The sequence below is a fragment of the Aspergillus caelatus genome, assembly GCF_009193585.1.
Source record: "Aspergillus caelatus strain CBS 763.97 unplaced genomic scaffold BDV27scaffold_10, whole genome shotgun sequence".
Taxonomy (NCBI): Eukaryota; Fungi; Ascomycota; class Eurotiomycetes; order Eurotiales; family Aspergillaceae; genus Aspergillus; species Aspergillus caelatus.
This window is the reverse complement of record NW_022475273.1, coordinates 70,650-83,055: the sequence shown is the minus strand read 5'-3', so window position 1 is coordinate 83,055 and position 12,406 is coordinate 70,650. Positions and strand designations below refer to the sequence as shown.

At 46.1% G+C, this 12,406-nt stretch overlaps 4 protein-coding genes across 4 annotated transcripts; 2 read left to right on the top strand and 2 right to left on the bottom strand.

The window, feature by feature from the left end:
- Positions 1–875: 875 nt before the first annotated feature.
- Positions 876–2,811, top strand: BDV27DRAFT_120556 (uncharacterized protein). Its single transcript, XM_032065132.1, has one exon. It carries the CDS (start codon positions 1,014–1,016, stop codon positions 2,199–2,201), a length of 1,188 nt encoding a protein of 395 aa, XP_031932676.1. The 5' UTR covers positions 876–1,013; the 3' UTR covers positions 2,202–2,811.
- A 2,966-nt stretch (positions 2,812–5,777) lies between these two features.
- BDV27DRAFT_120555 (uncharacterized protein) lies at positions 5,778–6,512 on the top strand. Its single transcript, XM_032065131.1, has one exon. It carries the CDS (start codon positions 5,804–5,806, stop codon positions 6,383–6,385), a length of 582 nt encoding a protein of 193 aa, XP_031932675.1. The 5' UTR covers positions 5,778–5,803; the 3' UTR covers positions 6,386–6,512.
- An 838-nt stretch (positions 6,513–7,350) lies between these two features.
- On the bottom strand, positions 7,351–9,539 carry BDV27DRAFT_120554 (Low affinity iron permease-domain-containing protein). Its single transcript, XM_032065130.1, has one exon. The coding sequence runs from the start codon at positions 9,188–9,190 to the stop codon at positions 7,709–7,711; it is 1,482 nt and encodes a 493-aa protein (XP_031932674.1). The 5' UTR covers positions 9,191–9,539; the 3' UTR covers positions 7,351–7,708.
- Positions 9,540–9,909: 370 nt separating this feature from the next.
- Positions 9,910–11,882, bottom strand: BDV27DRAFT_120552 (uncharacterized protein). The gene has a single exon (XM_032065129.1). It carries the CDS (start codon positions 11,382–11,384, stop codon positions 10,110–10,112), a length of 1,275 nt encoding a protein of 424 aa, XP_031932673.1. The 5' UTR covers positions 11,385–11,882; the 3' UTR covers positions 9,910–10,109.
- Between the last annotated feature and the right edge of the window lie 524 nt (positions 11,883–12,406).

Below are 12,406 nucleotides of genomic sequence, written 5' to 3'. Positions count from 1 at the left end.
CTAGGCGATGCCCAACTAATCAACGCTCCAGATGACTCCTTCAGCGGTACCGAATCTGGCTACTGCAGAGAGTATATAACATATCATATGTGTTCCGGCCATATTGATCAGCTTCGAACTCTTCCCTGATGAACTTAAATGCGCATAGTTTTCGTATATGTAAGAGGGAATTTTCAAATGAATATTCACATTTTGCAACCATCATAGGTGTCCTTATTCTCAGCTGTGCTTGTCGGGCCTGAAACAGACACACACACATACACACACGGAGCTGAAAAGTACTCCATCGGTACCGTACGGTACTAGACCAAACCAGACGGGACCGAATGGAACCAAAATTAGCGTTGTGAAATTTTACAGCCCCCCCACCCTTACCCGCAGTGCCCCGTTCCCGTGGACTCCAGTCACCATCCATTACAAAAGCGCTTGGGGTTCGCCTGCGCGCCCTCCTTTCGCCATTTTACTACAATTATCGCCCTTCAAAGGGTTCACTATCACCTCCAGAAATTAGCCACCCCTTCAACCAGCAGTCGCACTACCTCCTGGGTCGACTCCTGGAATATCACATAGATAGAACAAATAGATCCTTCAGGAACCTGCTCGAATATTTTCGGCAATCGTTTGGATTCGGTGTTCTTTCGCTTCACAAGGAACCGAATTCGCCTCCCACACAGATCAGTCGCTTAACCCGTCCGACGATTGACGACGTTCAAATGCACTCTCAGCACATAACAACATCCTGTCCCTCCTCTCCCCTACACGCCGTGCCTCGGTGACGGTCCTCATTATCGATCTTCCGATTTCGTTGTCCTTTGCATCGGCGTCGATCGGGTTGTTCTGAACGATATCCTGTACAATATACCTGGGTTGTGCTTTTTTTTTTTTTTTTTTTTTACATTTGCTTGTCTCCTTGAGCAGCTTGGTTACTTGGGACTCTAAAAGTTGTCGATTTTATTACCCGTCTTTACTACTACCAGCATCGTGAGCCAGTTTTTTATGCTCAACTTCCGATAATGTATCATTATTCCACTCCACCTCCCGGGTGGTCATCCCATTATATGACTTCGCCTCCTACATCTCCTCATTACGCCTACTACGCTACTCAGGTCGCCAATCCCTACGGCTCCCCTCGACCATCATCCAAGCGCCATAGTCGCAAAGCCAGTTATGCCGGCACCAAGGAAGCCGCAGGATGGCAATATGCCGGATATGGTACGCCTTTCTACGATGCGATGCCTGAATTTAGCACGCCACCGCGCAAGCACGATAATGTAAGTGCTTTTTTTGGTGGCTCTTCGTCCTATCACCGTCGCCGTAGCACCATGGGCAATGCCCCGGCAGATCCTTGGGATAACGCTAGTCCGCGCCCGTCGCACTCGACCCGGAAACGACCCATCTTTGTAGATGTGGTCGACGATGGATTCGATGACGCGCCACGATTCCCCTTCCGCGAGGAAGCTAGCCAACCCCGTCGATTCTCGTCTGCAACTCCACGCAAGCCAAAGCCACCCACTGATCAATATTGTTATTCTAACCAGGTTCCCGTACATGATGATGATTCACCGAAGCGGTCCCGCGCGCGTCGCCAGTCCACCTCCACGAGGACCCCATCAAAGCCCAAGCCCACGACATCATCTAAGCCAGCTCCGAAGGCTACGGAAGAGGATGCGGCTAAAGCTGGCATCCCCGCGGGTTATTCGATCAAGAACTGGGATCCCACTGAAACCCCTATCATTCTCTTGGGAAGTGTCTTCGATGCGAACTCCCTCGGCAAGTGGATCTACGACTGGACGGTCTTCCACCACGGTGCTTCGACTCCGATGGCCGATGTTGCGGGCGAGTTGTGGTTGTTGTTGATCAAGTTGGCGGGTAAGATCAAGAGAGCCGATGAGTGTGTGGATCGGATCAAGCAGCCTGAGCACCAAGAAGTGGTGGAGGACTTTTTGGAGAGTGGTGAGCGCCTGTGGGCGCGGTTTAAGAAATTGCTGAAAACCTGCGAACAGTTCATGTGGAAAGCGGCCAAGCGAGAAGGTGGTAAGAGCGTGTCTATGGGCCGCAACGCAGGCTGTGAATTTGTCGAGACGATATTTGGTCGCGACCGCGAATTAGAGAGCACAGAGAAGTTGATGAACAGCGTTCGTCTATGGAACATGCGGTTTGACGCCAACTGCGAGGACATTCTTCGACGACCGTCGGCATAGTCGTCGCAACCCTTTGCGATATTTTACCGGGCATCGACCCAACAAAAAAAGTACACTTGATTGATTCGGTTCTTTTCATCTTCAAGAGTCGGGAATGAATAATCGGAACTGCAGGGCAACATCAGAGCTGCTGTTTGAGCTTCCTTGGCATTTTACTTTTGATCTGTCGGATTGCATTTGAGCGCGTTTGAATTGGCCTACTGACTGAATTGCTCTTTGCTCTCAGTTACTCGTTCAAGGGACATGACCGCTACCAGCGCGGATCACTCTGACAAATTTTTTTTTTTTTATCTTTTCTTTTGTTCTTCCCTTTGTCATTTCCTTACTGTGGGCACTCTTAATTCTTTTCATTCTGCTTACAACTGGGACGGGGCTTTGCTTTCTTGTCTGGCGTATGCTAGCTCATCGGGAATCATTTGCATTTTTCTATTGCAAGTTGGAGCCGATGGGCTTTCTTTGTCTTCGATGATACCATTTTGCGACTCGTTCTATCTCGGACACGGTTGGTTTGATTCTTTCGTTGCGTCTTGAACAGCATATATAGACACCCACTACCATCGTACCGATAGACATTACAATTTTTACCACTTTTGATCTTGTCGTTTCGCAATCAACCCCGCTATCACGTCCTACTAGAATATTAGCGCAAGCGCCGATCTGATGTCATCTGACATCCCACGTAGACTACTTATTTTACCCCTCACTAAAAGCGGAGCCTAAGGTTATCAATCGGGCGCCTCGGAAAATAGACAGATGACAACTAGTACGATGACTAGTCCGGAGCAAGTGTTCCTGACTGGATAGGTTATCGCCGGAGGTGTTGTGATATTGGTTTTTTTCATGTATGTACCTGGTTGTACTGTATGTTAGTATGTTAGTATGTTAGTATGTTATTCCAGCCTGTTGTATTACTCTGCTTACCTACTAGTCAAAGTCGAGTATATGATGATGAATATGATCTCTGATTTGATAATATACATAGTAAGATTACCTAAGATCGTAACTCATGCACGGCAGAAAAGAAAGCGGTTTTCTATATGCAAGTAATATAGACTAAGATTTCAGGGTTTGCTGTTCGGGAAATGGAGGTGTGAGCCGCATCGTGGAATGTCGGTGTATTCCTGCTGACAGGCAAACTTGGGGGTCTTGGATTAGAAGATGGGGCTTTTGAGGCCTGATTTGCAGTGGAAAATTGGGATGTGCTATTTTAGTTTAGTAGAGTATTACAGTTATTACTATTGGTATGTGGTGGTTCTTGAGTGTGCTTGGGATAAGGAGGGGTGGGGGTGGGGGGGGGGTCAAATTTTGGATTTATGAGATGTCAGGCTGGTTATGCTTTTGGACTGTATCTCGTGCATGTGTATTAGAGTAGGGATAAGGAGGTTTTGTGGGACGATAGTACTAGTTGTCTTGGAGTACGTAGTATACTGTGTATGTAGCTTAGATAAACGGGGTGTGCTAGCAGAAATAATGAAACGAAAATGAGGTAGAAGTTTCGTCTCTACTCTCTAGATGGTTTGCGTTGGAATTCCTGTACGAGATGATATACAAGACATGTAGCTTTAAGAACTTCGAAATATAATAAATCAATTATGGCTTCTAAAAAAAGATATTCAGTAGATGAGTGAGGTGGAAACATCTTGAGAAGAGGAATTCTCGTATCTTTAGCTGAAATCTGACAGGTGCTAATATTGTTCATATGCATGACTATGGGTTAACTAAAAGTGCCGTGAGTAGAAGGAGTATGGCATATCGAGATGTTTCTTTCCGAAAAAAAGAGCGAAACTAGCTATGATGGAAAGTATGTACCTCGGACTCCCTAGCATGAATCTGTTGAGTTGTTACTATTAAGACACCAAGTCTATGGCAAAGATTAAACACACATGAGTATGAGATCTGGATCAGGCATGTGCGGAATTCCTATACGATCTACTCTAGTTACATTTTTGACCAGAATCGCTGCTTTGGGGAGCCAATCTTTTCTTCCCTGGTAAATATATTGAGAATATCTGTCAGGGGTCTACTCCTAGCTTTTACCTGGTTTACAGTCTCTATCAATAAAACCAAGTTCGGAATCTACTTTGATCGTCTAACTTCTATTATATTAATATATTTACTTACGGTAATTGTGAACATATAATAGGAATTATCTTTCGTCAGCCAAGGATTTTATTGGAAGATACTCTTCAAGAATATCACATAACCAAGATTAAGCCGGGTCCATCTCTTCCTTGCATTTTCCAAACCCTGCCAGCAGGCTGCCGGTTGACAATCAGAGAATAGCTAGTTACTGGAGAGTTCGAGAGTGATAACTCCATTTGCACCATAGAACTGTTGCCCTTATGGCTAATGCTGTAACCCCCAGTGAAAGAAGAGCTCTTCACCGAATTCTGTAATCCAGGGAGCGCTGACCAATCCCATATTACCCTTGTCATGACTCTACTATCAACTTCAAGGGTTATTTCGCCTCTGGTGCCGCTATCTTTGCCACAGAAGCTGAAGGACAGGTTCTGCATCCTATGTTGGATTTGGGTTTCATTGACATAATTCCGAAGACAGTTCGTTGTCTTTTGTCAGGCCATTGGGAGAAAATACCCCTACCGTGCGAAAACTCTCAGCAGAGCTCGGATAAAAAAAAGAATTGTACATAAACGTACTCGCTCTGGTGAGCGTTGCTAATCTTGATGGTGTCCGGACAGGCATTCGTGATATTGAATGCGATCCACTGTTCAGACATCTCGGGGCGTTTTCCTCCTTCGGTATTGGATAGACTGGGTAAACTAGGTCGAATTGAAGACGAATTGAGAAGAACTGAAAGTTCTGCTTGATAAATCATGAAAAGGTCAAGACAAATTGAGCAGTGAAGGGCGACTTATGTGATTTACTGCTGAGATGAAGGGGCAAAGATGAGAACTTACAAGCAGACGCGAATATTGTAAACTAGAAAGAATGTGACATGTTTACTCTCCAGGCGCAGTAGATATGACGTGGTCAATGTTATTATTTGATCCAAAACTTGATCCCATAACTTATGGATCTGCTCTGCCAATTCACCTTTGCATGCAGATCTAATTCGGTGCGGGAAACAAAGATTCAGGTGGACAAAAGTTAGAGGCTACGCTGATTGCCGTGATATCCATGTTTACCTGATTGACATCTATTATAGCGTGTAGAAAGGTGATACACTGCAACTAGGGAGGCCAACTGGACATGCTCCTAGAAGACTTTCTTGGCAGTGAGGTGTATTGCACCAACTTTTTCGAAGCGCACAGAAGCCTGTATTACACGATTTAGATGATCCCACCACCAGCTAAAGCGGTAGTAAACGCTTACTTTGTACAAGAGTTATAGTTGGTATCTTAATATTCGAGCATCTGCACCTATTAGTCGCTCATTACGTTCTACTAGAAGGACGAGAAGGACCTTTTCCCCTACTTGGTCGATATTGATATAGACAGTTCTCAGTACTTGCTCGACGATCTGTCAGAGTCATCTACATTTTCTCTATTACAAGCTGGGACTTATAGCTTGATTCATTTTGGTAAATGCTATATGATAATTTGTTTTATTTTAGATATAGACTCGTCTATGTCTGCGATCAGATGGAGTCAAGAGCAGGAAAAGGGCCTGTAAAAAAAAGAATTCTCGGGGATTCTTGGTTAATAGGAATCCCTAGCGCTTTATTGCAATACAAGCGGGTCGCTCCGTCGAAATCAGATGCGTTAAGCCAGTGTCGAGCAGGATCATTTCCGGTGGACGCAGATACTCATTGCATGGTACCACATCTGTGGCTCTTCGAAAGGCAGACCCTGGATATTTCAACCTGGTGCAAACCCCATATTCCTGATCTCAAAGATATGGCACGCGATATGAGATGGCATAATAGTGATATCGCGTATGAAGTGCTCAATACGAGGCTCTTTATTACATACCATGGGTCGATAGGATTGGCAGCCAGACCAGGGGATCAGATTGTGTACAGTGGTGGTCGATATCTATTCATCTTTCGGAGTCGTGACGATGGTGCAGTCAATCTGGTAGGAGACTGTTACGTTCAACGAGTTATAACACTCCTCAGTACTAACATTGACATGCTGGGATGTTGGCTCTCCACACAAAACTGCTATATGCTATTCTTTTATAGGTGTACCCATTCATCAGCCGTGGGATCCTATCTCCCCTGAAGAAAAACCTGTTTATCTAGACAGCCATCCAACCGCATACAAACCCATACTCACCCTTACTAGGAACTTCTAGATATAACATAATTCAAATACCTAATTATGTTCTGTATTATCTAGCGAAGGCTCCTCTCCCTTCACCCAAACTCACAGACCAACACATCAAGAAAGACAAACCCACCTATCCCGTGAAGCCCAAACACCATCTGATTTGCCATGTTAAAAAAAAAAAAAAAAAAGAACCTCATTGTCGCCCACAGTGAGTCACCCTTAGATTCTTGATTACTCTTTATTTCATATTAATTTCTCCGAGGTGAAAAAACTACCCACCATCAAGACCAAGCTAGTCCAAATAAGCAGGTAGATGCGACAAATCCAAGCAAATCCAAGTTATCCAACTCCCTAAGGAAAACTAAGAAAGAGGCAGTGCAGTAGGCAGCAGCTTTCCAAGGGTTTAAGCTAATTCTTCACCTTTTTTTTTTTTTTTTTTTTTCCCTGGCCAAGCTAAGAGAGAAATCATCCACTCAGAACGAGGCATTTTCGGAAAATTAAGCTTTTTTTCCCTTTGCGGTGACATGCACGTGGGGCTGCTCAGCCCTATGGGGTTGCGCAGGTGGGTTAGTTTAGACCACGGATGTGATTATGTAGACTATGTAGTATGTACTAAGGAGTTTGGGGGGGGTGGGTGGGTTGAGGCATTTTGTTATCCCTGGTGCGATTGTTCACGATTAAATTAAATTCCTGGTATTGGGGTTATCCGATTGTTATTGGTAGTAAATTAATCATACTAGTATGCTACGCTAAAAGTTATTCTGTAGTTTCTTTTTACTGTGTAGCTTCACATGCTACCACTGTTAATTGTGGCGAAGTTCTCATTTTGAGGAAGTGAATGTAGGGGAGTATGAGAGTGCTGGTGGGGTTGGTCTGTGTGTGCTTAGTTTAGGTCTTACAAGTTTCAGGGGGAGTACTTCGTATAAGAGATTATTTCATATTTTGTTGTATACTGGATTTATTTGCTGTGGTTGATTGAATGACTGAATAACAAGAGGTGTTAGACATAAATGAAGAAAAACAAAATACGAAAATATCAAAACGATAACTTTTATGCTATGCCCCTATCGGTTGAGCGAAGGGGGAAATTGAGGGACCAATCTAATTGTAACGTATGTTGAAGCGAGACAGCCTCGATACATTTAGGTTTCTAGGAATGAAGTATCATTCCTTTGACTCAGTTGTTGACTGTTGTTATCTTGGATGATAACTCTCTGTGTCCATATCACAAGGCTTTTTCCAAGAATCAACTGTGGCCTTCTCAGCGAGGTCTACTCACTCTCGAGGAGCCGCCAGGTATTCCCGAGCGTCTTTAACAAACCAGAGGAGTCTCTGTCGACGGTGATAAATATTGGTCATATCAACTCTCGCGCTGGCATCCGCATCATTCTGACCGGTGATCAAGATGAGCATGAAAAAGGTCTCGATAATACTGGGTGGAATATTCGAAATCAATTGTCCCGTCGTACTCCACCGCATCGCACTCGAGCCAATCACACAGCCAATGGTGAGCAGAAAGCCAGCAACCACCATAAGCAGATGCGAGCAGACATTTCCCATCGCAATCGAGATCCGGTGAGTGACAGAGGATGTATCAAGATCATCCTTGGGCGGGATTGCCATTTGTGTCTTAGAAAAGAGGGTCATGTCTCTTTTCTCCAGGCTCTGAACTTGACAGACCGTGTACTCTTTCACTTTGCCTTGGATATTGCGCAGAATGAAACTGTCAAACAGACCGATTAACCCCGCATATGTACCAATCAGCAGCCACCAATTGTCGTTGAAGTGGAAGACCGGTCCGACAGCTGCCCATGCAATGATGACCGCCACGAGAATTATGATTCCGGCCAGTGTCCCGATGATGTCGGCATAGTAGAATACGGCCACTTGCAGTGGATTCTCACGCGGTGGCTGGAGCACCTCGGGTTCGTTTGGTAGGTGGTCTTCAGTGATGCAGCGGAGCTCTTTCTCAAGTGTAGCATCTAGGCGGAAGATGGCATCCAGGCAATTGTTGACATAGTCGGCATAGCATTCCCGCAGGCAATCCAGGAACGCAAATACCAGGACCATTAGAGCCGATGTCGCCGAGTTAATGTACAGCTGCCACTGGTCCGTCCAGCCACAATAGTGTCCGAAGCCCAGCCAGATAAAGATGCAGACCCAATACATGCCCACAGTAACGATATGCCCGAACGCCCACGCGGAGAAGATGATCATTCGCGCAAACCAGCCTTGTGTCCGTGTCCCTTGATCCAGTGCATCCAAGGGCCGATTGCTGCTTATCTGAGATACATGACTGACGCCCTCTGGTCCCAGTTTGCTCTTGAGCTTCGTGAGCATTCGCTCGTGGCTGTTCCGTCTCGACTTCATCTCGGCCATGGCCTCTTGCTGTTCGGAGTATTCGCGGAGCAGTTGGCGCATGAGGAAAGAGTCGAACACGTAGCACAGGATAGCCTGCACATCGGAAATGACAGCGGTCCATTTAGCAGAATTTCCAAAACGAATGCCCAAAAAAGCCCAAACGAGAAGAGCACCAACGATAAAGCAGAAGACCGGTGCAGACCCAGCAATGCGGACAACTGTGTCCAGCCACCTGTCCAACAGCCGAGGGCTTGCTTTGACTTTGTATCCGGTGACCTCGCCAGCTATTGTCACGATGCCTCCTTTTGCCTCCTTCGTATCTTGTTCGATGGACAGATGCTGGGTCTCTGCGACACCCTTAATCTCGCACCGGAAAGTTGGCTTGTAGTTCTTCATTTTGTTCAAACAGGGTGGCCATAAATTCAGCCGAGACTGACGACACAATGGACGGGATTGGGGCTCTAGGGGGGTCGAGTCACTTCTGCAAATTCGCAAATTGCCTCCAGGTCGGTAAGAGATACTGGGATCAAGGATACGATCACAGTAGAATTGTTCATAAGCTTAAAATCAGCCATTCGAAAGAGTTATGGTACTGAAAAAGATAGAGATGTGTGTCCAGCAGTATCGCGTTCACAGGAGAAACAACAATGTTGGAAGGGTTTGATTCAGAGCCTGGATAAGCGGACGACGGAGAATTTATGAGATGAATTTATATACAATATACAACCCAAAACAGCAAGTTTTTTTTTTTTTTTTTTTTTCCCTGCTACTCTCCGTTTACATAAGAGTATTGTTCTTAAATTTTTCTTAATCCACCAGGACCCACTAGTCGAACCGATGGAGAATGTCAATCGACCCATTGTTCCCCAAAGGTCCCTACAGGGGCCTGGGTTAGTTAGGGTCCAAGGCAAGATGTCATTCTAGACTCAAGCTGGTCTATGTCAGTATTTGCTCCACCGGTACAATTGCACAGCCAGCATAGCTTGCAGCCCACATGTAACCCTACCCCGGGAGAAAAGTCTGATCCCCTTCTCGGTCCGAGATAACTATGGGTTCAACCTAGAAAGCAAGGCTGGCAGGGTCACTGCTTCGGCCTTAAACCATGAGCGATTTTTCCGCGGTAGTAATAATAGGTTACCTCAAGCAATATGTGGACTGATAAGGTGACTCAGTGAGGTTAGGCAACTGTTATTACAACCCTAACTAATCATTATGGACCGAGCCGATCTTGATGCGTTGTATTGTCTGTCTAAACCATGGATCTAGGCTATGTACAGAGTTAGATACACAACTTATCTATTCCAAGGTAGTATTATCAGTTCTTAACAATCCTTTTAGCAACATGAGACATAAGCATCTGCTGCAGGATGTCGGCGCATTGACCGTAGAAGCTAGGCTGATTTTTCACCGAGGTCCAGCCATTTACGTCGATCACGTAGCTTTTGCCTTTATTTCGAACGATGTCGAATCCACAGACAGACTGACCAAATCCGGTCGAGATCTTGGCAGCCGTGTCTGCCTCCTCCTTGCTGACCTCGGTGGGTAGTCTTACTTCCTTGCCGCTTGCATCCCGATGGACCACGCCTGTGACTGCGGGCGATTTTCGTGTCACCGCAAAACAGTATTGGGGCCCCACTGCGTAGGCTTTGACATCCTCTCCATTGTCGGCGTTCAAGAGCGGCTCGTACACGTAACTATTGGTCGTGCCCTGCTCGGTAATACATCGGGGTACGATCAAGTCAGGGTCGTACTCGGAACACTTGTTGCCAACTTTCCGAAACAGTCTTCTCCCCCCGCCGGCGCCCTGGGGAGTCGTTGGGAAGTAAATGTAGATGTTGTGGTCTTCCGCACTGACGGGTTTCTCCACAAAAGGCTTGTGAAGCGTTCGACCATCCACCAGAAGCGTATTTCCATCTTCCGAAAGGGACACCCTCGGTGGATGAGACCGTTCATGGTTTGCCTCTCCCTCCCTAGGGCCTGGTATCCCCAACCCCATACGATCGTACACGTGTTGGACGAGACCCCAATCATGAGCTCTGGGGCCACCATCACGGTTTACCTCAAGCCTCTTGGGAGTCCGCACACCAAGATGATCCAAGACTCTATTACAGAGCCGACGATCAAAGAGAAGACCCTGCATAAGCAAGTCATTATAGCAGAGCGGCGAGCGGAGCTTCGTGTACGAAATGACCTTCTCGAGGGGAAACCCATCAGAATAAAACGCAATTAAAAAATCACAGATTGGCCATTCTTCCGGCCTCTTACTCAAAAGCGTCTTATCACCGAACAGGACCACCTCGATAAGACCGTCTACGTGTAAGCGACGGAAAATCTCCTGGTTGGCCTTGCTGAGTGCCTTGTCGTCCATGGCACAGATGCCGAGTCTCCAGGGAGAACGCATGATGTGATCTTTCTGCACGGGGATCCGGCATAACTCGGTCGATATGCGTTTAGCCGAATATTTGGGCGAGGGAAGTTGGAGGATTTCGATTTCCTCATCGTTCATACGAGCGAAAAGTCTCATGTGGTTGTCATCCCAGTTGGCCTCTGAGCCATCCTTGACTGCCGCCAGTTTGTGGAGTGCTGACATTGTTATGGGTGTTGAAGAAACATCGGTCGCTTAGTTGTGTCGTTGCATCGGATACTTCTTGAGCCAACTTAGGATCTCAGAAGTGGTTGTCGTTTTGCTTGGGTGGGACCATTGAGTAAATGCCATTGATGAAGGAAAGGTAATGAGTTCGATTCTCAATCGAAGATAGAAATGAGTAAATTTTCCAAGCGCGACGAGATATTTTCGTCGATTGGATGCGGGAGACTCGTAGGAGTTGGGAAGAGTTAGGGCTATTTATGTGCGGGATTAAGTATAAACGATTGACAGCTGGCAGGCGGACACAGCCGCAAAGCGTCACTCGGTTCGTCACATGGAGACGAAAAGTTTAACGTGAGTAAGAGAGGAAAAAATGACAGGAAGTAAATGCCGCAGTTATGCAGTCATCGCTCGAAACCGATGCTGCCGATCTTGGTTCCGTGGTACGCTGAAGAACTGTGGCATTCTATTTCAAATGGAAAACCGGCTGCATACCAAGACCGAAAAATCCACAAGATGTCTGAATTCGATTCTCGTTTCCTTTATGTAACCGGATCTGGGGTACCAAGCAGTCTAGACGTCATGTGTCATGTTCTGGAAGCTCAGCTTTTGACCCACAGCCCCGTACCGGACTGTCGTATACTGAATATTCTTTTACACCCATTGTCCACCGTACAGATGATCTAATCATGATGGGTTGATTATCTGTATACCTTGTTCTGTAGATAACCCAATTATTCAAAGGGGGTTTGCAGTTACCCGCGTGACCGTGCCAGGAATTCCATCCCCTTTGGTATTTATTGCATGCTGACTTACGCTAAAACTGCCGCAAAAGGAAACCCATCACGCGCCGAGTTCTTCATTTATATCACTGTTTGCTGCCGAACTACTTCCCTGGAAACCCTTATTCTGTCATGTCTTATATGTATCGTGAATATTACCACCTATCTTCTGTTTGACAACGGACAGACACCGCCGAGTCAATACTCAGATCCTTCTTTGTACAAATAGCAATTTACCTAGTA